The 27229-nt window shown below is 33.7% G+C and overlaps 1 protein-coding gene across 7 annotated transcripts in view; it reads right to left on the bottom strand.

Annotated features, from left to right (window-relative positions):
• Positions 1-27229, bottom strand: part of STXBP6 (syntaxin binding protein 6) — a 339987-nt gene that overhangs the window by 215989 nt on the left and 96769 nt on the right. For 6 of the 7 annotated variants that reach the window (XM_074289614.1, XM_074289608.1, XM_074289611.1 and 3 more), the window contains one exon: positions 12742-12927. The exons of the other annotated variant lie outside the window; for it this stretch is intronic. In XM_074289614.1, coding sequence (XP_074145715.1) covers positions 12742-12895 — 154 coding nt within the window. In that variant the 5' untranslated portion in view covers positions 12896-12927. The remainder of the gene's footprint in view (positions 1-12741; positions 12928-27229) is intronic. 7 annotated transcript variants of the gene reach the window in all.

The raw sequence follows: 27229 nt of genomic DNA, 5'->3' as shown, positions 1-27229 counted from the left end.
ATCCACCTTTGACTTAGTAGGTAAATTCTGAGACGTTTGAAACCTCAATATGTGACTTGTCTAAGGTTTTCTAAGCTAGTAAGGGATGTGAATATGATCCTTCAAAAATCTAAATCTAGTATTCAATACAATATACCATGTTCTGTACCTCGCCCCCCCACACACACACATACAAACATCAGTATGAGGAATTTTAAATTAGATAGAAGAATTTATAGAGAAACATTTAATTGTACATACATACAGGCGTATATACATTCATGAACACAAGTGTATGTGTATATTTCTTAGAATCATTTTTCACAGTGATAATCTTATATTACTGAATTCTACTAGCTATGAAATAAAATTGGAAAAGCATCTTTGAGATCATCTTGTCTAGCCTCTTCATTTTAAAGATAAAGAAACTGAATTTAAATCACCCTAAAAATATTAATAAATAATTATAGTAACATTTTTTTCTTTTCTTAAAGGCATATTTCTCAAGATCCTATAGACAAATTCAATTCTAAGTTTACCTATTCTACAGGGGATGTGAGCAAAATAAAATACATAAACCTGCAATATATCCAGGACACAAAAAAATGGCAGATAATCAATGGATGTCTCACAAATGAGATATGGGAGACACAGACTACATCACCTGTTCATGTATTTCAATATAGGAGGGCTAGAGAGAAATCCAGTCTTGTCAAATATAGTCTGTATAAAAAGAAACTGTTCCTGGCCTAACTTAGAAAAACAAGATGGAGATACTTGATTCGCCAGTCATCTTAGTGAAACTCTGTTCAAAATCCTGGCGGCTGCTTTTTTATCTCTTTCTCTTCTTGGGATGGGATCACCTCACTCAGTGCCTTATCTTTAAGTGAAAGAGATTATAAATTTCCACTTTCTGCTGGCTGAGACTTCCACAATTTAACATTCAGAACTAATGTGTCTCCTGAAAAACGGGCATCACTAAGATTATCTAAAAATCCTTATGGGAAAATGAAAAAGTACTTCACCTAGTCATGTGACAATATTATTTGTGCTTTAATAAGAAAACTACTTTAGAAAGAGCCACTTAATAGCTTCACTATTATAAAGGGGATATTTAAAATAAGTGAAGCAGAAATAATGTTGATTTCAACAAAAGTTTCATTTCATTAATCCTATATCTTTATGAGTCAGGAGAACAGATTGATAAATTTTGTGTATTTTATTTATTAACTTACATATTTTGTTCAACCTCCAGATATCCTGTATTAACCTTTTCTATTTTCTCTCTTTTCTTTTCCTGCTGTCTCTTTAATAATCAGAGGTTAGACTTAAGAGATGATCTAATATAAATGAATCACAAAATAGATTTTTAAAAGTCCATTTTACATGTGAGATAATCTAATCTCAAAAAAGCTGTGGTTTGACCAAGTAACAAAACAGAAATTAGGATTCAAATTAGAACATGCCAGCTCATTGATCCAGTGATTCCTGCCCCACACCATGCCATCTGAATAATGACAACAAGGGGTGTTATGCTATATAGCAAGACAAAAAACAAATAAAAATTCTTTATTGGGCAAGACATGATAAATGTCTACATTACCTCAGTTTGAAATTCTAGTGATGAAGAATTTCACCAAATGTTCTCAAAATTCCAGAGTAGCAAACTGAGACAATGTAGTCTAATGTATTGAAAAATCTGCTTAAGTCTAGGCTCTGACTAATAGTAGACAAAACTTTGGGCTCTGTAGAACTTTCTAAGATTATAAGGAACAAAGAAAATGCCAACCTTCTGTGTAGTAGAAGGAGATAATTCACTTATGAGCTGCTTGTAGCAATGAAATCACAGGTCCAGTTTTATACCTACTAAATTAAGAGATTCTGTTAGTTACTACTTCAGTGGCTCTGGGAAAATTATTACAATACTTTGTAACTCAGTTTGCATATCTCTAAGATGAGAGGATTGAAGAAACCTTATAGTTTTCAACATATCATTATAACAACAAGCTACTCTTATGAATAAAGACTGAATGTGGAATCAAGAAGATATTTGAGTTCTAATCTGCCTGAAACACTTAATTATGTGATCCTGGACAAATCACTTAACCTCAGGTTCTTCTATAAAATGTAAATGTATGTGTGTGTGTGTGTGTGTGTGTGTGTGTGTGTGTGTGTGTGTGTGTGTGCATGCAAATCCATGTGCCAACTTCCTATGTAGAATAGTGTTAGTTAGATGGAGTAATGAATACAGTTCTGGATCCAGAGTTAGGGAAATCTGAGTTCAAATCTTGCTTCAAATTCTTATAACTTGTGAATTCGAGGTAAATTACTTTCACCTCTGCTTCCTTAATTTCCTCACATGTAAAAAGCACTTACTACCTGCTGTGAGGATCAAATGTGCTTTGCAAATCTTTAGATGATACACAAATGATAATTTGTGGGTTTTTCCACCAACTCAAACTTTGATAATTTTGGCATACTTTTGTAAGGCTTTATTTCTTCACTGATATTCATGTATCCTAAGATTATATTGAAACTTATTCAGAAATGTTGAATATTGACTGCTCTCTTCAAGTGGATTATTATCGATAAAATTTCATTTTCCTAATATGGCTATCAACAATGAAACTAACAAATGAAAAATGTCCCCAGCACCCCCACAAAATTCCATGAAATCCTATTTTGCTTACTAATAATACACTGAAACTTCTCCACAATATATTCTTTTTGTATTTAACGTGGAATTAGGGAAACATTTCCTACGTTATTACCTTAAAACTTTAAGAGATGGTTTGCTCAATGGAGGTTATTGGAAGTTATATAATAAATAGTTCCATTGTTATCACTGTTATCATTATTGTAAGAAGAGCTTGATTACCAGGTACTCATATTGTATTATTCCTTGCAGTCCTTCTGATATATATATATATATATGTATATGTATATATATATATACATATACATATATATATATCCTTTGATGAAGCTACAAATATAATTACTTTTAGATTATATTTCATATTATTATATAACTTTTAAAAGTTCTTCCTTTCCCCCAGCATTTCACCTCATTGACTAATTCAAATGTTACATTATTACCTCAGAGATAAGTGATTTTGTTATGGCAAAGTTATATAATGATTATTACTAACATCTTTTTTGAGAAAATCATAGAGGTTATAAGGAGTTGACCTGAAATCAATTTTAGGGGGTTCAATTCCTCCCTTTCTCACATTAAGACTTAACAAATACAGTTTGTTTGAATATGTGAATATTACCTCCACTAATTCAAGTCACAATCCCTCTAGGACTTAAGAGTTGTTCTTGGAAGAACAGCTATGACCTAAAGATATATCACTACTGAATCAATCAGGTGATAAACATCTTTGAACTTAAGCAGGGTGGCTCTGAAATGAAAAATATGGAAGATGTCACCAGTGTGACTTTCCATCTTGGTAGGACTCATCAGAGTTTAATCATCTAATGGCATTGTCTTCAAGAACCAAAGTCATGTGTGTGCTATGAGAAGAATGATTTTAAACTTCTTAAATTAAAACCCTTTGAAGTGGCAAACATTAAGCTTCCTAATGAAATACACAGGGATAATTTGGTCAATACAAGATACACCTTGCTGTCTTGAGAGAGGACAAGAACAAGAAAAAGATCTTTTATCTACACTTAGGAAAATTAAGATAGGAACTGCAGTCCTGCACACCACATACTGATTTAAAACAAGAATGGGAAAAAGCATTTTAAAAGCAGTTATATATCCACATGTATTCAGGATAGAATTCCTCTCTAGACCACTATTCCAAAGCTAGGATACAAATACAAACTTCTTAATAAGCCTCTAGTTCTTTATAACAGAAAAAAATAAATTGGTGTAGATGCTTTATCTGCTGCTGGTTTTTATACAGAATTTCTTTGAGATTATTTTTGCTGCTTTTCCTTGCAAACAAATTAAAGACTGAAAACAAGTGATCAAAGTATATAGCAGATCTTGAATTTAAATATCACCTTCAATTAAACTTGGCAAGGATTAAAGTATCTACTGAAATATACGTATTAAACAGTACTAAAGAGAAGAGGTATAGGAAGGTAATTAGCATTTTTATGGAATCCACTATGTGCTGGAATCTGTGTTACATGTTTTATTTTTACAAATAATAGTTCATTTGATTCTCATAATGATTCTACGAAGTAAGTGCTATTACTATCCCCATTTTATGGTTGAAGAACCTGGGGTAAACAGAGTAAGTGACTTGCCCAGATTCATATTATTAAGTGTTTGAGGCCAAATTTAAATGCAGGTCTTTCTGGTTCTAAGTTTTTTGCTCTATCCACTGCGCCACCAGCTCCCTCTAAGGGAACTGGTGAAGGTCAGAGAGGAAGATGCAAAATAATATATGGTCATAACCTTGAGGAACTTAAAATCCAACTGAATAAATAAGACAGACATATGAAGCAACTACAGGGCAACAAAGAAGCAACTTTAAGATATAAAATTAGATTCCTTTCACAGGGTTCAAAAAGTATTTTATACACACACACACATATCTGAAGCTGCATAAAGACTTTTGCTACAATCCTTATTTATCTCCCTCAATTTCTAACATGTGAGAATGTTAGGAAAGTATCCCCAGATTTCTTAATGAGAAAAAAAACAAAACAGGGAAATTCAGAGAGTCAACCAGGATTACAAGTTATAACCTACTAAACTTCAAAGCTTTTAAATTATAAAAAGAATCAAAGTTTTAGAAAGTATATTTTCCAACTGTCATTTTCTTGGCTAAAACGCATACCTTCTTCATTATCTTGGATGAGAGGAAAGTGGACTATTTTTATTTGGCAATAATATATAATTTTACAAGACAAAACAAATCTATCTTAACTGATTTTATTAATGGATTCTAGCTAAAAAGGGACATTAACAAACTGAACCAGCTACACACAGAGAAAGAATTCTGGGAGATGAGTGTGAACCACTACATAGAATTCCCAATCCCTCTATTTTTGATTTCCTTTACAGACTAATTGTACACTATTTCAAAGTCTGATTCTTTTTGTACAGCAAAACAACTGTTTGGACATGTATACATATATTGTATTTAATTTATACTCTAACATATTTAACATGTATTGGTCAATCTGCCATCTTGGGGGGAGGGGAAAATTGGAACAAAAGGTTTGGCAATTGTCAATGCTATAAAATTACCCATGCATATATCTGGTAAATAAAAACTATAATTAATAAAAAAATAATAATCATATAAACAAAAAAAGGGACATTAACTCATTAACTGTCAAGATTAGTTTAACTTTTAAAAAATATAACAAGTATCTCTGGACCACTATTTCAGAGCCAGGTTACTTCATCTTCCCAGCAGAGTTTAGGTACACTTTGAGGAATCTGAGGTATGTTTAATGTCATCAACTTTAGCCCCTATTAATTGTCTTCACTGCACCTCCTATTGCTGAGCAACAGCAAAAACTTGACTATAGAGTTCCATCTCTTCCACCCAAAAATATTCAGGGTCTCCTTATTGCTTATTGTACGATAAACAAAAATTCCCCCACTAAGCACTGAAAGCACTTTATGACACGATTACATTTCCAGACATTTCACATTTTTTGGATACACCATTTAACTCCTCTAGGCTTTAGTTTCTGTTCCTTACTAAAATGAGATTTTATTTAATAAAATGGAAAGTATGTTCCTATTCCAAATCAGTGGTCTGATATTCCCTTTTAGCATTTTATGTCCCAGTCAACTGGTTTACTTGCTGCTGCCCAAAATAAATCGTCATTCTTTTTTCAGCTTCCATACCTATATATAAGATGTCACTCATACCTAAAATGTATTACCTTCTACTCTCTGCATCTTAAAATCCTTAGCTTCCTTCATGACTCAGTTCTCCTACTTTCTATCTTTTCTAAAACCTTCAATTTATGCTCTCTCCCCCCTCCCACTCCCAGTTAGTTTATTATCTTTATTTTATTTTATTTATTTATTTATTTATTTTTGCTGAGGCAATTGGGGTTAAGTGATTAACCACAGGGTCACCCAGCTAAGAAGCCTTAAGTGTCTGAGAGCACATTTGAACTCAGGTCCTCCTGACTTCAGGGTTAGTGCTCTATCCTCTTCAGGACCTAGCTGCCCCTGTCATTGGTTTAAATATTTTATCCTCACCTTTAGACCTCTCTGACTAACAAGGGCCATAATTGAATCCTGCATATAATAGATGTTTAATAAATCTTGTGGAATCGAATTAATAATGGACCATTGAAATAATTTTTAGGTACCACTTAACAATATACTTAGCATCCCTTACTTCTTATCCAATGGTTTATATATAACTTAAGATATGTGAGGCAAAGGAGAAATACGAAGTTCTTACATTATTTTCTCTAATTTCTTGGTTTCCAAGCACAAGCAGGACCAAAGATTTCGAGGTAAAAAAGACCTGAGATCTTCTAGTACTGTGGTATCAAATTAATAGAAACAGATCTCTCTCAGCTATTTAATGATTTTTTTAAATTAACATTGCCTATGCTTTCTTGCATTTTTATTTTAAAAAAAATTTCTCCAATTATCCTTTAATTTAATCATGTCCCTCATAATAGGTATTCCTTAAAGAACGGTACTGGACTTTCTTCTTTTCTCCCTCAATACTGCTGATCTTATCAATTCCCAAGGATTTAATTACCATCTCTATGCAGATAATTTTCAGATCTACCTATGCTGCCCTCTACCTCTCTACTGACCTTCAGCATAGCATCTTCAATTGTCTTTTAGACATTTTCAAGTAGATATTCAGTATACATCTTAAATTCAATGTCTGTCAAAACAGAACTTATCCTTCCTCTAAATTCTTTCCTCTTCCTAATCAATGGGACTGATTGGATGAAGTTTTCTCAAGTTTATGAGACTAGGCCTAAGTCACATGATCCCCATTCCCACCCTTGAACCTTGGAATGCAAGAAGTTAGTGAGGTTATAGGAAGTGATGTGACCCATAGGAAACAGACAACATCAGTGACCATTGGTCAAGGATGGTTAAGTCCTTTTAGTTTATCCAATGAGAAGGCTCGGGTCTTTTGCTTTTAAGTGTTGTACAAGATGAAAGATGGCCAGGTTCCAGGAGCATATGATGGGAGTTGGCATGGCTCCCAGGTGTGTCTGGGACTCTTCCTGAATGGATTAAATAAATGCTTTCTCTTTGTACTTGAAGAGGTCTCTGATTAATTATATTGGGGAAGAGGGTCTTGCATCCATCCCACACACTACCTTCCCTGCTGCTGTAGAGGGTAACAGGCCCTCAAGATCTCAACCTAGGAATCATCTTACATTCTTCATTCTCTCTCTGTTGCTAAGGCCTGTTGCAAAGCTGTTGCTAAGGCCTGGGAGAATATACTTTTGTAACATCTCTCAAATATTCTCTCTTGGACATTGCCACACCCCTACCAAGCCCTCATTACCTCACAACTTGATTGTTGCAATAGTCTGATGGTGGGTCTGCCTATCACATCTTTCCTCCACACTGCTGAATTCTCCATTTGACCATTTAAAATGATTTTCTTAAAGTACCTCCCACTAAATGAATTCCAGTGGCTCCCTATTGCCTCTAGGAACAAATACAAAATGTTGTTTAGCATTCAAAGCCCTTCAAATCGGCCCCCTCCTACTTTTCCAATCTTCTTAAACATTATTCCCATATATTCACTCTTCCACTCCCTGATACTGGCCTTTTGGCTGTTTATCCAAGATACAAAATCATTACCACATACAAACACAGATTCTCTCTCTCCAAATGTATTATTATTTTTTTTTTCACTAACCTATGGTGCTTCCCTTTTTTCAAACTGTATTCTAAATCATTCCAAACAGGACCAGCCTGCTTCATCTTATACACCTTCTTTCTCCCTCTTCCCCATACATGCGCAGCGCTGCGGCGCGTCTCTCTCTCTCTCTCTCTCTCTCTCTCTCTCTCTCTCTCTCTCTCTCTCTCTCTCTCTCTCTCTCTCTCTCTTCTCTCTCTCTCTCTCTCTCTCTCTTCTCTCTCTCTCTCTCTCTCTCTCTCTCTCTCTCTCTCTCTCTCTCATTTCCCTGTTTCCCTTTCTCTGTCTCCTTTTCTCTGTTCCCAATTCCTCTCTTATCTTAAAAGACATTTCATCACTTCCCTGGATAACCCATTTTAGCATTTAATAAATATCATGGTCATTAACAGACTTCTATTCAACAAGATAGGAATCCTACTAGGTCAAAAAAAAAACAGATAATTAAAGCACTATATAAATAAAAAACTCAAAAACAACTTAGGTGAAGAAAAAAGTATATAATCATATAAAATGTTTAGAATATATAATGTATATGTAACTTAATACTCCTTTTAACTTTGTACTCTCTTTGCAGAACTGGCAAGAAAATCTTTTCAGATTACTACCCTAAAGTCAGTTCAAAACAAAACAAAAACAAAAAACCCCACCTTACTGAATTTAGAGAGGGCCTGAATACTAATTATATTACTGACTTACACACGTCACAGTGAGGTCACTTGTAAGGTCCTTTAGAGCTCTAAATTCTACAATTTCAATGGCTTCAAAATAAATGATGATTCTCAATCTACCCTATCAAGAATAGGTTAGTCACTTTCACCATTATATTCAAAATTAGCTAAAGAAGAAGAAAGGGGTCAATCTCATTTTAGACCAAATTTTTGTTTGGCAGCTGCTTGTGCAATTCCAAACAGGAGAACAACACTCTGATTCAAAGGTATGGAATAGGAATGAGGACAGAATTAAGGAAAATTTGTGCTTAAAAAGAAAAAAGGAAGGAAACCCCCATACAATCGGAATAAAGGAAGACACAATTAAGATGCTCTATTGCTATCTTCTCTATTAAAATGGAAAGACAATCACAGCTAGAAAGAGAAGAGAGGAGACTGAATTTGGCTTTGACAAACATCTTCAAGGATGAGACTGACATATCTTCAAGCAGCAGGTGGACTCCACAAACTGCTACCAATTCCTTGGTTGAACCCAAAGTGTGAAAATAATGCAAACTGTGAATGATGCTTCCTTATTCTTCTCTCTCAATTAAAAAAGTAAATCAGAATTGGAAAGACTCTGGTGTCAATCTCTCCCAGCTCTCTCTCCCCTTCCCTTCAGTTATGCTATCTGCCTAAATGTCACATCTATTTCAACAATCTATCCTTATACAACTTAAAACAGTCAAGTGGTATATGAGCTGTTGGAAACAAAGGATTTTTCTTAACCAGAAGGCAGTGGAAAAGCACAGCTCTGAGTTTCAGATTTGAAGTTTGAAGATGATGGTTATTTGTTAAAGATCCCCAGCCCTCCTATAACCAAGCTTTTCCTCTTCCCAGGTCATTATCCTAAATTGCAGAGGAAATGATTATGCTATCTCACAGAGCTCAGCTTGTCAGAATCTTCCTTTCACTCTGGCTTGGGACAAATAGAAATAGGCAGACAATAATGAATAGCTGAAATCTAAGCAAAACTGTTCAACTATATACATAGTGAAGAACTGTTAGATTTTGGACCAAAAGGCCACTTTTCCCTTACCATTACTTCCTAAAAACAAACAAACAACAACAAAAAAAAAAAAAAAACCCACAAAAACCAACCAAACAACAACAACAAAAACAGCCCTACAAAATAGGATATAAGTAAAATGACCAGATATAATAATTTTCTATCCAACGGCTAATCTTGGCAAAATCCCACAGTCTCAGATTCAACTCAGCAATAAATCAAATTGTTTTTCAACTTGATGAAATATTCTAATTACTAATACAAGAAACACCTAAAAAGAAAAATTCCAAGGTCCTCTTCTCACTAACAATGAAGTTTTGTGATGCTATTCCTAGAAAGGTTCCATATAGTTTATTTTTATTTATTTATTTTTTATTTTTTTCCTGAGGCTGGGGTTAAGTGACTTGCCCAGGGTCACACAGCTAGGAAGTGTTAAGTGTCTGAGACCAGATTTGAACTCAGGTCCTCCTGAATGCAAGGCTGGTGATCTATCCACTGTACCACCTAGTTGCCCCCATATAGTTTATTTTTAAATTATCTTATTAATAGATTTCTTTTGTTTTTATATCACTTACATTTTATACTGTATCTTTCGTCATTCTTCCTTCCCAGAAAGCTATCCCCATAAGACACAGAATTTCTTTTTTTTTAATTAAAAGGACAAAAAAAATTGGTATTCACTTTGTTTCCAATTCTGTGCTGATACAAAAAGTTTTGCTTTCAATATGTTGGTATATATGGAACCTCTCTTTTTACCAATGATTTCCTTAGAATGTATGCCTATTAGCTTCTGTCATTAAATTTCTACTCTATTTTGGGGGTGGCAGATTTAGGGAGGCATGGACCAGTAAAAGGGCCTAGATCTATGATTTTATTGACAATATAGAAACTTCCTTCACTGATGCTTACTGCCAACTTCATGCTTTACAGTTGTATATACCAAAGGCATTGATTTGTCCATAAGAAAAGGCAAGACTTGAACCCAGATCTTGTCAAATCCAAAGCTAGCTCTCTGGACACTACACCAAGCTGCCTCCTAGGGCCTTTATCTTATTGGTACTCAAATATCCATTAATTACACAAATTAAATTAGCAGTCATGTTTCAATCTTCAGTATAGAATGATTCCTCATTATTAATATGGGAATTGTACCCTATAAGCTTTAAATATGAATGTGCATGGCTTTGAATCTACAAAGCCAAAAGGCAAATAAATAAGTATTATGATCTAGTATTTGAAAGGAAAGTACATAAGGTCTAAGATCAATCAGAAGTCTCTCATTTTTATTTTCTAAAACTAAAGCTTAAAAAGCTATTTTTAAAAATAGCCTTAGTAGGGGACTATGTTTCTAAGCAAGTATAGGACAGTAGAAAGAACGCCTAATTTAGAATAAGATGACTTCATTTCAAAATATGACTCTGCAACTTACTGCCTGACTGGCATTGGGCAAATGAAAGAAACACAAAATCTGATACCTGGAAGAAATCTTGAAAGTTATGTAATCTGATAATGGAACACAAAGATGCCCATTCCAGTCTTTTTTTCTTCCTAACATTGCTATGCATCTTTTATCTCTTGTTGTTTTTCAGTCCTGTCCAAGTCTTCATGACACAGTAGACCACACTACTCATGGAGTTTTCTTGGCAAAAATACTGGAATGATTTACATTTCCTTCTCCAGGGGATTAAGATACACAAAGGTTAAATGACTTGGCCAAAATCAACAGCTAATAAGAATCTGAAGCTGGATTTGAATTCTGAAGCTTATTACAGGCCTAGTGCTCTATCCACTCAGTCATCTAGTTGCCCAACCTTTGTCTTTATTATTCTTCTTTAACCAAAACAAAACACCTGGTCACTTCACTGTTTGGACTTCAGTTTCCTTATCTGTAAAGTAAATGTAGAGTTAAATTTAATGATCTCTGAGTTTCCAATGACCTTTAATTTCTATATTCTCTTTTGTGGTAAACCCAATATCTGCTATCTAGCCTGCTTTAATAATATCACCCTTAAGATCTAACTAGCTGAGAGGACTAAGATTTGAGGAACTGATGTAGCTTCCTAGGGTCCAAGTACAAGAAAGGAGTCAGCAACTTTTCTCAGGTTTCTTAGAGGAACAACATAGGAGGAATGAAGTTATGCTCACCCAAATCCATGTTGTAATCTTGCAGATAATATTTTCTCAGCTCTAAGCAAACTTTTTTTGTCCTACCTTAGATATTTTACCTGTGGCTCATTTTGTTCCAATTTCGTACTTAAACTACCAGAATGGCCTAAGTAAGGGCAAGCTGAAAATACTTTTTTTCAGACAAAATATGAGTATATATGTGCAATCATGTTTTTTCCTAGGAAAAATCACCATCTTTCTGAAATATATTCCAGTTAAATTTTTATGTCTAACACAATGACCAAAAAGGGGGGAAAAAAAAGGATCAAAAGAGAAAAGGGAAAAAAATCATTCTCACAGAATAATAAAAAGAATTGGAAAATAATCAGTTCATCTCCTACTCTGCCCAAAGCAACAGACTCAAATATGGTCTTTCTGTATGCCCAAGGTCAAAGTGGAAATTCCTATAACTCTATAGGAAGTCCCATTCTAATTTTTATCAGAAAAATCTGTTATGAGTCCAGAATAAATCCTACAGCAATGCCTTACAGTCTCAATCATAAAAGGAAAGAAATGCTCAAAGGGAACTTAATAAAAGAGATCCATCTGCCTGACAAGTCACCTGCTGTCAGACAATGCAAAGAGCAAAGAGCCTTGTAGACATTCTCACCTTCCAAAAGGTGCCAAGATTTCATCTTGTAACATCACCCATCACTGCTTATCTGCTCCAGTTATATAAATGAAAGTTGCTGCTGATGCTATCAGCAATGAACAATCCTTCCAGACAACCAGAAATAATTATAAAATAAGTGAAAAAAGAAAGGCAAACCCTCCATCATCTGCAGCACTGAACAAAAAAAGTAATACATGGACACATTAATTCCCAAACTCACCTAAAAACCCTTAGCCAAATTTCCAAAGTAAAAATCTCACCTCCCCTCATTGCCATTGTAGAAACAAGGTCAAACAAAGGTATAGGAGTAGGAAACTGGAGAGATAAAGGGCACAAACTATATACTGATTGGACAATTAGGCTCTGCATAACTGAGAATTATCATTTTAATTATAAAGTTGCAATTAGGATCATTTTCCCCCACCTTACCTGACAGGCAGATGTAAGTTAGATATTCGCCTTGACCCCCAGTTGCTAGAAAAGGAATCTTTTTCTTCGTTCTCCTCTTGACTTGAACAGCTCCCAGCATCCTCTCATCAAGGGGTGCAAAAATTTCTTTGCTGATTGCAGATTTGGCACTCATTGTAGATCAAAAATGGATACCCAGTAATTTTGCTAAACCAAAAACCACAAAGATGATTGGAGTTAATGATATTGTAAGACTCCCTATAAGAATACTAAAAGATACTATAGAATAACATTACACAATGGTATTCTTGTTGTCATATTCAACTCTTTGTGGTCCCATTTTGGTGTTTTCTTGACAAAGATACTAGAAGTGGTTTACCATTTCCCTCTCTAGCTCATTTTATAGAAGAGAAAACAGAGGCAAAGGGAATTGTCGAAACTAGATTTGAACTCATGAAGATGACTCTTCCTGATTCCAAGTGCTCTATCCACTGTGCCACTTAGCTGCCCCAGTATTCTCTAGTGTTATATACTATAGTTCTATCTAGTACCATGAATATGATAATATTATAAGGATATGTAAAATAAATAGCAAGTTATTTTTTATAACATAAGTTTCAATTTCTAGATTAACTATTACTTATAACTCACTGTGACTTCATTAAAAGAGCTTAATCCTCAACTTAATTACTTCCATAAACAATTAGATATATCCACTCTAATGCCTTTCTTGGGAGAAATTACTCCAAAGTGTCCTCTAGTTTGTTAATATATCCCTTTTGATGACTCCTAAATCTAACATCATAGAATCACAAATCTAGAGCTTTAAAAGACTTGTTAGATAGTTCAACATCTTTATCCTGCAGGAAACTGAAGCCCAAATATACTAACCCAAGGTCACAAAGGCAGTTACAGAGCCAACATTCAAATGCAAACCCAATGCCAAGTTCAGTGTTCTTCATGCTGGCTAATATCACCTCTCCCTCACCCTGGAACAAGGTCCTCTAGGGCCCAACTAAAAGCCTATTCCATTGCCCAATAATCCTTAATTTAGAGTTCACTGCAATTCCTCTATAACTCCTCTAATTCCAAATAAAACTGTTTCTCTAAAATAAGATTCTGTTCAAATAAAAGTAAACATCACTATTATATTGTCAAAGTTGAAAGATACATACCTTTTTTCTGTTAGCAATTGGTAAATAGTACCTCAAGAGAACTTGCAAATGTTTTTGCAAAGTATGCTATATCATTTGGTTGTGAATGATAATTCTGGGAAGTAGGTGCTATTATTATCCCCATTTTCAGATGAGAAAACTGTGGCTAAGAAAGAATAAGTGACTCTTTTCCAAAAGTTACACAACTAGTAAACATCTGGGATATGATGTGAACTCAAATCTTCTTGATCTCGAGCCCAAAACCTCTCTTCACTATATCACTTCATTGCCACTTGATAGATTCAGATTTGGGAATATAAAGGAATTTATCTAGATGTCTGCAAAGCAGTCAGCATGTCAATGTGGAAAGAATTCTAGATTTAAAGGCAAAGGAATTAGATTCAATCTGCCACTATGTGTGTTACACTACTATAGTCACATCCTCTCAGGATTTCAGTTTACATTTTTATAAAATGAGACAGTTAAGACAATTTATAAGGTTTCTTCTACCTCTAAATCTATCAGCCTCTGAAGGTTAGTAATTCTTGTATTTAAACAAAATATATCAAGAAATTTAAGAATATAAGTGTTTCATGCCTTTCATTTTCTCCCCTCACTCCTATTACACTATAAACTGTATTATACTGTATTTCCCTGTGGATGTATACTTACAGAATTAGACTTCTTTAAGTCTGCTAGGCAATAGACTTTCAGGCCTGGAGTCAAGAAGTCTCATCTTTCTGAGTTCAAATCTGGCTTCAGATACTTACTAGCTATGTTACTATGGGCAAATCATTTACTTAATTCCTCATCCATAAAATGATATGGAGAAAGAAATGCCAAAAATACTCCGGTATTTCTCCCAAGAAAACTCCAAGATTTGGACATGACTGAATTGCTTCTACAGGACAGAGATCATATTATTTTTTTACTAAATGGCAAACTGAACAAAGCAGACACTGAACTATTTCTGAAGTTGAAAGGCCATTAATTTAATTATGTTCTCCCCTCCCTTTGATTAGGCTAAAAACTTAATGACTTTAACCTACCCCAAATATCCTATTTTTCAGTGTTAACATATTAAGACATCTAGCCTTTTTTTCCTAGATTCTCATTTTCTTAGACATCTCATCTCCACCTAAGAGATAAGTGCTATTATTATCCTCATTTTAGAGATGAGGAAACTAAGGCAAAAAATGAATTTAAACAACTTGCCAGTAAATGTCTGAAGCAGGATTTGAACTCATGTTTTCTAACTCCAAAGTCAGTTTCCCCATCCATTATACCAATAGCTGTCTAAATTTAAGTTCATGCTATCTAAACTACCACTCTTTTCACTCTAGTCACTGATGAAAATAAACTGAAACATATAAAGGATTATTTCCTATGATTGAAGTTTCCTGAAAACTGTATCCAATAAATAACAAGTGAAGCTGACCCTCCAAGAGTACAGCTATCTACTATCTGCTCTGTAATAGCTTATTTGGCTTATTAAAGAACACTAAATAAGAGAAGATCTATTACTGAGACCTAAATGTCTTCTTAGTTAGGAAATGGTTTTTGTTTTTTAATGGAATGATGTAGTATGGAGTATGAAAAGAGATCAAGAACAAAGAGGGTATTTCAGAACTTTTTTCTAAAGAAAATTAGTTCCTCTGTTTCTGTTCTAGTTGTTGTTCAGCCATGTTTGAATCTATGTGACACCAAAGATTTTGTGCATAAAGTTTTCTTGGCAAAACTGCAGTGGTTTGCCATTTCTTTCTTCAGTGATCCCCTTTTACAGATGAGGAAATGAAGCAAACAGAGATTTGCTTAGAGTCACACAGCTAATTAACGTCTGGGGCCGTTTTTGAACTCAGATCTTACTGGTTCCAACCCTGGTACTCTTGTGGCTCCATCAATTCCAGAAACTTGAATTAATTATTTCATTTAGCACAGATCAAGTGTGTGTGTGTATCCTCATAAAAAAAACTGATATTATAAGCAGAGAACTATGCAGAGATAGAAATAAGTAGTGAAAAGATGTGTTCTCTGCCCTCATGAAGCATTCAGTCTAGCAGATGAACAAGACACAGTTATAAGCACACAATATTACATGCTAAGTGCTTTAGAGACAGAGGTCCACAGCAAAATATTAAGTGAATTATGTCACTTGACAAATTCATGTCATCAGAAAGAAATTAGAGCAATCTGGTTTGACCAATTCAAATAGCAAATTATGATTTAATAGAAGCTACTCAATATTTTTCTCCATCAGAAGTCTTTTAAGTATTTTTCTAAACACAGAAGTTATAACATAGCTAGAGCATTGTAAATAATGACAATCACCCTCATTATCACATTTGCACCTATCTAACATCAAAATACTTCATCAGATTTCCATGAACCCTAAGAAAAAGAGTAAGAGCACATTAGCTTCAATCTGTTCTTTGATCAATTAAAAAAAATGATAAAATAATAAAAAAGGAAGAAAGCAAACAAGAAAAGGATATGTTTTTTGTGAAATCATTATCATAAAATTTGAAAACTTCATATGATAACATATGCCAAATTGAAAGGGATGGAGAGCATAAGAATTTGGAGATCTAAGAGATCACTGAGTATCATAAAACTGGGAAAAAGAGAATAAACTGGTCTCCCAACAAATTTGGAATATACCAGAGGATGACCACAACAAGCCATACCCAATACAACCTAAGTCAAACCATATAATTGAAATCTTAAGAACTGTGAAATCCAACATAACTTCCCCAAACCTGGTAATTTCTCACCTAAGACTCCAAAACTTTTTTTGCTCCAACTCATCAGTTCTATCATACTTTTCTACTTATCTACATATCAATGAATGGTCATCAATTGACAGGTAACAGATCAGAACCAACAAGGAGAGGCAAGAGCAAAGGAAGTGCTCAAAGTATCAAGTACTTTGTTAGTCAACTCCAGTCTGGATCATTTACAATTGACCTAAAGAGAATGAGAATCTTTGCATTTTGTGCCCTTCTATCAGAGAGAATGGCTATTATGCTGTTCCTTCCAATTTGTAAAGTATCAATTTTTACTATGTCTTCTAAGTGAAGTCAGCTAACTGCCTTTGTTAACCTGATGGCAGAAGCTTGCTTGACAGAAACAGAATGACTGTAATATAATTGTTTAAGGTTCAAGAATCACTCAAAATTAGAGCTTTAACAATTTCCCAGCAGTCTCTCTACATTGCATAAAGATGCTATTGATTCTCTGGACAAAGAGGAAGCTTGATACCTGCTACTATTTTTGCAGCTATAGGAATCAAGGTTAAAAATCCTCTGTGAAAATATTTAGCCACAAAAGAAGAATCTGTGATTCCTTTAGTGTAGAAAATTTGCCTTATCAAAGCAGTTCATACCCCATCTGTCACTTGGGAGATCCAAGTCCTGGGAATATTTCTAAGGCACTTAGAATATGGAGTGTATAAGGTACTTGTGTGTGTGTGTGTGTGTATATATATATATATATATATATATATATATATATATATATACACACACACACACACACATATATATATATATATATGTGTGTGTGTGTGTGTGTATGTATATGTATATACAGAGAGTGTGCACATGTATATGTGAGTGAATATAAAGCCAGATAAATTCTCAGTGCTATAAGAATACATTAGTAAGTATATAAAACCTCTTAAAATACAAAAAAAAGTATCAGTCTTTCCTAGATCAATATCTACCAATGATCTTCAGCAGGTGCCATTCATATGCAATCAAAATCAATGTAAATATTCAAGCTCCTCATTTAAAAGACCAAAGATATAATCATGGACAAATCAGCTTCCTTTTGAAAAGTTTATTGAAGCAAGTTCTATTTTGAAACAGTTAAATTTCCTGTAAGATGGATAAATTTTTTTTTGAGAATAGAGATTAATTCATATATAGAATGAAAGAATAAGTGACAGAGACAATGAGATATAAAGGCTCCTTCCTTTCAGTTTATATTTGTATCTTTTAAAGGGTGTATCTTTTTTAGGTTTCATTAGATACAAAAATTGGGAATGAGGCTTTAAGTAGTTTTTATGTACATAAAAAGAACAGATAATCATTTAAGCAGCTAGAAGATACAATGAATAATATTTCTAGTTTATCATCTTACCTCATCCCCCCCCCCCCCATCTATTCATCTGCATGGAGTGACATGAGGGACTTGAGATTTAAAAACAAACAAACTTGGGAAGCCTGCACTCCAAATATTTCATGATTATTCAGTAAATAGTCACTGCCTAGGTTTATAACCTAGTCTAAAAAAATGAATATGCCCAGTACTTAGTATATAGTTCAATGAAGAAACTAAAGAAAAAGTCAGATACCAATGCAATAGACTAGATTTTTGTTTGGTTTTGGCTTTCTTTTTTCAGGAGTATGGGGGAAGGAAGCAAAGTATTCTGGTGATGAAATACAAAACTTGAAACTGCATCTTTATTTCTATGTGATTTGTATTTTCTAAGTTATTTCATAATGCCATCATTATTTTTGTCATAATCTAGAAACTGAATTCAACACACTAAGAAAACAAGTAAGGATATTTGAATAAGGGTGCATATTTAGGGATATACAGAAATCATAATTATCAAGATTGTTACTGTGAGAGATTAATTTGAAGACAGCCTTCAGAGAAAATTATTATTATTATTATTATAACTAGCTAGAAGTTACATAATACTTTAGGTTCCCAAAGTGCTTAACATGTTAAATCATTTGATATACCCAACAATATTAGCTGATGCTATTATTACTATGCCCATTTTGCCAGGGAAGAAACTGAGGCACAGAGTTAAGTTCCCAGAATTATACAACTAAGTGTCTGATGTAGAATTCTAACTCAGGCTTTCTGGATGCTCTATCCACTGTCAGCTAGCTACTAAAAAAAACTACTAAACAAGAAAACACAAAATTATAGCAGCACAAGCAATAAGTAAAAATATGAATGTATTAGCCAGGGTAACATAAAAAATATCTGTTTTGTTTTTCTACGCATAACAAGTGACCAGAGAAGGAAGCAATTGAGTCATGTCACCAAGATGTGAAATGTGGAATAAAGGATATGCTTGTGAAATTAAAAAATGAAAAATAAAAAACACCTATAAAGAAAGCCTCCAATACATTGAAAACATTTTCTGTGGATGCATCCTAATCTGCATCAAGAAAGCAAATACCCATACCAAAAAGACCACACTTTATTACAATTTAGTCTACTAAGACTATAAATCTTATGAAAACAGGTACCCTTTTACAATTTTCTTTCTATCTCATTTCTAGAAGTGTTCATTCATAATGGATTCTCAATAAATTAATTGTTCAGTTATATTGTTCAAGAAATTACATTATGTGTATTTATATATACACATGTATATATACACATATACCTTTATACACAGAAATCCATATATACACATACAAATACATTATATATATATATGTACAAATGTACCCATATATATATATATATATATATATATATATACATACATATATTTTCCATAAACAATCATTGTTTCTGATTATAGACCCATCTTTCTCTTGAAGTGACCTGACAGTGCAGGAGGGGAAAACAAAAAGTAAAAACTGGTTAGGATTTAGTCCTACTTCTACCCCTAACTTACTGTGTGACTGAATAAACTACCTTTTGTGAGCCTCAATTTTCTCATTTCATATTACGTATAAAATCTAAAGATGATTTCAAGCTTTAAAGTTATAAAAGACTAAGATTCTTAGGCTACTATTACCAGCAAATAACTAACCAGAAGTCACTGAAACAGTCAAGAACTGACTTAGATAATTTCAAGAGAATGAGGCTGATGTGAGTTTTCCAGTGTAACAATGGGTTCCAGCAATATTTCTAGTATTATAGAATTGTCTTTTATTCCTCTGGCATCTTTTGATTAATATTGACCTTGCCTGACCAAAACTGGTCTCATGGGAGATTACACACACACACACACACACACACACACACACACACACACACACACATCCTTATATTTTGGTAGTAATTACCCACCACATGTACTCTGAAAGTAGTCATTTTTCCCCTCATCCTAGAATGAAGCTAGGATGAAGGAAAGAAGACTAAGTCCCAAGACATGGAGAAAGCATCCTGAGCAGTGCTGGCTTAGACTGCTGGCTCTATCATATTTTTCTATGTATAATACTACTGGTGCTAAAAGAGAGGAAGTTTCTTCTTTGTAACATTATTGTTAATATAAACTAATAAAGAGAGAGGGGGGGGAGCCAGTGACTCACATTCTACTTCAATAACAAATCTAAGCTATTTTAATCCCCTATCTTCCCTCTTGGTATATACCCAGTATGCACACCTGTCCCCTGTACATTTTAAATCAAAAGACAATGTTTATATTCGATTATTTACACTTTCCTGTTGCAAATTTTATCCCTGTTTCTGTCAATCAAATTAAAATATACTAACTTTAATAAATCAGAAGAAAGGAAACTTCACTGGATCCTTAAAAAGAGAGAAGTTGTAAATGGAAAACTTAAGTTACTTTGAAATATGACTCATCACACAGAGAAAAAGCACTAAAAGGATATGCTTTTCTCATTCTGAAATTTTCTATAAACTAGTCCCAAGTGTTTCAGACTAAGCTTTAGACCTGAGGGAAGAGCAAGTAAGAATGTGTCTATTGGACAGTCAAGCTTCCTTAAAATGAACAAAGGCAGTACAAAGCCAAGGTGGTAAAAGAGCTAAATTTGTTGGCATCCTACACCCTTGACTAAACACCCAGGGCATTGCAGACGTCCACACAACTAATTAATAACAAGTTAACAAAACCAACCCCTGCCCTCAGGGAGCTTATTATTTAAACTAGGCAGCATTAGTAAGGATAAATCTATACAAACAACCATATAACAGAAGAAAAGTCTACATTCAATTAAAAAGAAAATAAATAATCATATAAATGAAACACACAAGACAGTGATGATACATATTTTGATGAAAGAGACGGCTACTTTATCTCAGATCAAGCAAAAGCAAAAATTGATCTAATTAAAAGAGATAAGGAAGGAAACTATATCTTGCTAAAGGGTAGCATAGACAATGAAGCCATATCAATACTACACATATGCACCAAGTGCTCTAGCATCTAACTTCCTAAAGGAAAAGTTAAGAAAGTTGCAAGAAGAAATAGACAGCAAAACTATAATAGTGGAAGATCTCAACCTTGCACTCTCAGAACTAGATAAATCAAACCACAAAACAAATAACAAAGAAATTAAAGAGGTAAATAGAATATTAGAAAAATTAGGTATGATAGATCTTTGGAGAAAACTGAATGGACACAGAAAGGAGTATGCTTTCTTCTCAGCAGTTCAAGGAAGCTATACAAAAATTGACCACATATTAGGACATGAAGATCTCAAAATTAAATGCAGGAAGGTAGTAAGTGTTTTCTTTTCAGACCACGATGCAATAAAAATTACATTCAACAAAAAGCTAGGGGGGTAAATAGACCAAAAAGTAATTGGAAACTAAATAATCTCATCTTAAAGAATGATTGGGTGAAACAGCAAATCATAGACACAATTAATAATTTCACCCAAGAAAATGACAACGATGAGACATCATACCAAAATTTGTGAGATGCAGGCAAAGCAATAATAAGGGGAAATTTTATATCTCTAGAAGCTTACGTGAATAAAATAGAGAAAGAGATCAATGAATTAGGCTTGCAACTTAAAAAGCTAGAAAAAGACCAAATTAAAAAACCCCAATCAAATACTAAACTTAAAATTCTAAAATTAAAAGGAGAAATTAATAATATTGAAAGTAAAAAAAAAAGCTATTGAATTAATAAATAAAACTAAGAGTTGGTTTTATGAAAAAAAAAATAAAATAGATAAACCTTTGGTAAATCTGATTAGAAAAAGGAAAGAGGAAAATCAAATTGTTAGTCTTACAAATGACAAGGGAGAACTTTCCACCAATGAAGAGGAAAATAGTGCAATAATAAGGAGTTATTTTGCCCAACTTTATACCAATAAATTTAATAACCTAACTGAAATGGATGACTACCTTCAAAAATATAGCCTTCCCAGATTAACAGAAAAAGAAGTAAATTGCTTAAATAGTCCCATTTTAGAAAAAGAAATAGAACAGGCTATTAATCAACTCCCTAAGAAAAAACCTCCAGGACCAGATGGATTTACATGTGAATTCTACCAAACATTTAAAGAACAATTAACTCCAATGCTACATAAACTATTTGAAAAAATAGGGAATGAAGGAGTCCTAGCAAATTCCTTTTATGACACAGACATAGTACTGATAATGAAACCAGGTAGGTTGAAAACAGAGACAGAAAATTATAGACCAATCTCTCTAATGAATATTGACACTAAAATCTTAAATAAAATATTAGCAAAAAGACTATAGAAAATCATTCCCAGAATAATACACCATGATCAAGTAGGATTTATACCAGGAATGCAGGGCTGGTTCAATATTAGGAAAACTATTAATATAACTGACCATATCAATAATTAAATTAACAAAAACCATATGATTATCTCAATAGATGCAGAAAAAGCATTTGATAAAATCCAACATCCATTCCTATTAAAAACACTTGAGAATATAGGAATAAATGGACTTTTCCTTAAAATAATCAGTAGCATCTATTTAAAACCATTAGTAAGCATCATGTGTAATAGGATAAACTAGAACCATTCCCAATAAGATCAGAAGTGAAACAAGTTGCCCACTATCACCATTACTATTCAAAATTGTATTAGAAATGCTAGCTTTGGCAATAAGAATTGAGAAAGAGATTAACCAAATTATCACTCTTTGCTGATGGTATACTTAGAGAACCCTAGAGATTCTACTAAAAAGCTATTAGAAATAATCCGCACTTTTAGTGAAGTTGAAGGATACAAAATAAGCCCACATAAGTCATCAGCATTCTTATATACCACCAACAAAATCCAACAGTTAGTTACAAAAAAGAAATTCCATTTAAAGAACCTACCAATATTATAAAATATTTGGGAATCTACCTATCAAGGGAAAATCGGGAACTATATGAGCAAAATTACAAAATACTTTCCACAAAAATAAAGTCAGATAGGGGTAGGTAGGTGGTGCAGTAGATAGAGCACCAGCCCTGAAGTCAGAAGGACCTGAGTTCAAATCTGGCCTCAGACACTTAACACTTCCTAGCTGTGTAACCCTGGGCAAGTCACTTAACCCCAATTCCCTCAGCAAAAATAAATAAATAAATAAATGAAAGTAAAGTCAGATCTAACCAACTGGAAAAATGTTAAATGCTCTTGGATAGGGCAAGCAAATATAATAAAGATGACAATACTAACTAAACTAATCTATTTATTTAGTGCTATACCAATCAGACTCCCAAAAAAACTAGTTTAATGACCTAAAAAAAATTAACAATAAACTTCATATGGAACTAATGAAAAAAAAAAAAAAAAAGAAATGAAAGTGGTTAATGCAAATTAAGACAACTCTGAGATACCACTACAACCTGTCAGATTGGCTAGAATGACAGGGAAAGATAATGCAGAATGTTGGAGGGGATGTGGGAAAACTGGGACACTGATACATACCCTTTGATAAGCAGGGTTACTACTGGGCTTATAACCCAAAGAGATCTTAAAGAAGAGAAAGGGACCTGTATACCCAAGAATGTTTGTGGCAGCTCTCTTTGTAGTGGCCAGAAACTGGAAACTACATGGATGCCCATCAGTTGGAGAATGGCTGAATATTGTGATATATGAATATTATGGAATATTATTGTTGTAAGAAATGATCAACAGAATGATTTCAGAAAGGCCTGAAGAGATTTACATGTACTGATGCTGAATAAAATGAGCAAGACCAAGAGATCATTATATTCTTCAACAATAATACTATATGATGATTAATTCTGATGGACATGGCTCTCTTCAACAATGAGATAAACCAAATCAGTTCCAATAGTGCAATAATGAATAAAACCAACTACACCCAGTGAAAGAACTCTGGGAAATGAGTGTGAACCACTACATAGAATTCTCAATCCCTCTATTTTTGTCTCCTGCATTTTTGATTTCCTTCACAGGTTAATTGTACATTATTTCAAAGTTTGATTCTTCTTGTGCAGCAAAACAACTGCATGGACATGTATACATATATTGTATTTAACATATACTTTAACATATTTAACATGTATTGGTCTACTTGCCATCTGGGGGAGGGAGTGGGAGAAAGGAGGGGAAAAATTGAAACAAAAGGTTTTGCGATTGTCAATGCTGAAAAATTACCCATGCATATATCTTATAAATAAAAAGCTATAATTAAAAAGAAAGAAAGAGATGGCTACTTGGATTGGAAACTCATTTCAAATTCAAATCTAAAAGCTAAGGGAGACAAGGGCAGCAATTCAATGATTTTTCTGCTTAGAGGAGACTACAACAGAGGACAGCAATATCATCAAAAGAATATGCAAACATACACATCTACACTTAGATATGAATCATACAGCAAAGAAATGTCTGTCAAAAGAAATCTCAGATAAATATTCTTGACTGGATTGGTTTTATTTGGACCAGGGACTTGATCTGAGCTAAAAAAAAAAAAAAAAAAAAAAGCAAACAAAGTAACATAAAACAAAACTGGAACAGTGAACCTTGTTTCTTTTCTTTTCCTTCCTTTCTCCCTTTCTTTTTAGTTGTGCCATGAGTTCAAACACTATTTTAAAAATATAATAAGTATTCATCCTCCCAACAGAAAGATGGTGGATTCAGACAGAGTACATAATAAGATACATATATATCTTTGGACATAGCCAAGGAGAGAAGTTGTTTTGCCTGACTATGAATATTTATTAAACTGTTTTTGCTTTTCTTCTTTTTTAAAGGTGGAGGGCAGGCTGGGAGGGAGAAAAATATTTTTATTAACTGAAAAAATAGCATAAAATGTAAATTTTTTAAAATATGAGAAAAAATAATTTAAACCAGAAACAAATCAGTATGTTTTCTAAAATTCTTGAAGCAAACCAGGGAATATTAAAGTTGGAGACATCATCTTATCCAAATATTACATATGAGAAAACTGAAATGTAGACAAGTGAATATACTTTCTCCAAGTTTACCAGAGTTACAATTAAAATCTGAGGCCTTCCGCCTTCAGATTCAAAGTGTTTTTTTGTTTTTCCATTATGCCATCCTTTAGCCATAAAGAAAGCCAATGCAATTCTCCAATTTTAACATAAATTGAACTGATGTTTTTGTATGAGTCCATACTATAATCTGGAGAATGTTACCACTTTGTATATTCTTCAGAAATGTGTGTACTATCATTACTATATTATGAGAACTGAATCCTTCACATTTAAAACATTATCTCTATTTGTTTTTTTTTTAAATCCTGTCATAGTTCAGTACCCCTGTTGGGATAACAATTTGAAAGGTAAGAAAGAAACTCTCTTGTGTCCCAGCTGTTGTGATGGCAAATTCAATATAGCTCATAGGAGTGCTAATAAAAAGAATTTCAAACTAACTGACAACTATCTCCAGAAGGGTCAGTCTGATATTATACTTGTAGCAAGAGTGACCCTAAGAAAGGTCCCCATTACAAAGTATCTTTCACACCTGTCCCACTGCCTAAAATTCCACCTTTAATTTGTTTGAGATATAGATCTTTTTCTTCTTCTAGACTTTATTATTAATAAATATTTTGGTTTTCCCAACTAATTTATGTTTCACTATAAATTTCCTTGAAAGGAATATCTTAATTCTATGAGTTCCAGCTAAATTAGAATCTAGAAAGTTAGATAAGGAAAGTTCATATATCATCTATGTTGAGAGCATGGAATACAACTCACTACTTTCCTCACCTGAGACATAGAAGTTTGTATAATAAAAACATGTAGGGAAATGTTAGCTTGGGGCATAGCAGGATAAAGAAAAAGGTTTGGGAGCTTCCTTCCCCCTACCTTTTAAAAAATTACAAGAAATAGGAAATAATATCTTAAATAACAAAGATATTATTTGGCTTAGAAGAGAAAAAGAAAAGGGAAGCTAGGTGATAGTGGATAGGACTTCCTGAAGTCTGAAAAACTTGAGTTCAAATCCAACCTCAGACACTTACTAGCTACATAATCCTGGTTAATATATTAATCCCAATTGTCTCCAAAGGGGTTAGTTGGGGAGCAGTCTTCAGGAAAAAGTATATGAAGGTGGAGAAACCATCAAGTTTAATCTGTAATTGAACAAGAATGCTTTCTACAACATACTGGACAAATGTTCATCCCAGTTACAAAAGACTTTATTATCATCATTAAAAGTTAAAACTACTTTAGTAAAATTACACCCAGAAACCAAGTTCTCTGTGACAAAGATACCCAGAGGTCCTGTTTCAGTAAGCAGAAGCATTATGATCTTTCAGACCATTTGACTCTAAATATCAAAAGTGACAATAGCTAAATGCCTAATACCAGACTTCTGGTGAGCAATTTTACTATCAAGAAAGAAGCAAGCTTACCTGTAGAGAAGGAAGCACAGAGTTAAGTAGAGGGTTAAGTGATTTGGGTCCAGTGAGGAAGTCACAATGTAAAATTCAGAAAGAGACAAAAGGATGGGATCGTCTACAACAGCGCTGTTATTTCAACAGTGAGATATCTCTATGGCAGAGAGATTGAGAAGTAATTTCTTCAAAGCCACAAAACTAGGCCAAGTTTTTCATTCTTGAGTGAGGAGGCCATTGACCATAGCCACACTCAGTGGAGGGACAACTGAGTAGCACAACAGTTAGATGATTGGCCCTGGAGGTGGAAAGGCCTGAGTTCAAATGTGATCCCAAACACTTACTAGCTATGTGATGTTGATCAAGTCACTTAACTCTGCCAGCTTTTTCATCTGTAAAATGAATTGGAGGGGAAAAAATGACAATCCACTCTAATATCTTTGCCAAGAAAACCTCAAAAAAGGTCATGAAAAGTTGTACAAAACTGAAATGACTGAAGAACCATAAGAATTATTAGGAGAGCTGGAGCTAGAACACAGATCCCAGCATGCATCCAATTAATTGGCAGCCAACTGAAAGTAAGGGAGTAAGAGAAAAATACAAAGAATTGGATGAGTAAAGAAATACAGACTTTAATAGGACCTTAAAAAGTTAGCAAAAAGGAGAAGTAGCAGGAAAGAACAAAAACAAACCATTTCACATCACAGTTTTGTCAATGGTCAGCCTTTTGTCCTCAAGAAACCCAGGAAAATAAAGAAGTTTAAAAGACAGGAAATAAATTTGCTGTTAAAAATCATCAATTCTGGAAAAGCTTGTTGATCTCTGGATAT

The sequence above is a fragment of the Sminthopsis crassicaudata genome, chromosome 2, assembly GCF_048593235.1.
Source record: "Sminthopsis crassicaudata isolate SCR6 chromosome 2, ASM4859323v1, whole genome shotgun sequence".
Taxonomy (NCBI): Eukaryota; Metazoa; Chordata; class Mammalia; order Dasyuromorphia; family Dasyuridae; genus Sminthopsis; species Sminthopsis crassicaudata.
Note: the sequence above shows the minus strand (reverse complement) of the source record. Positions and strands in the feature narration are given on the sequence as shown.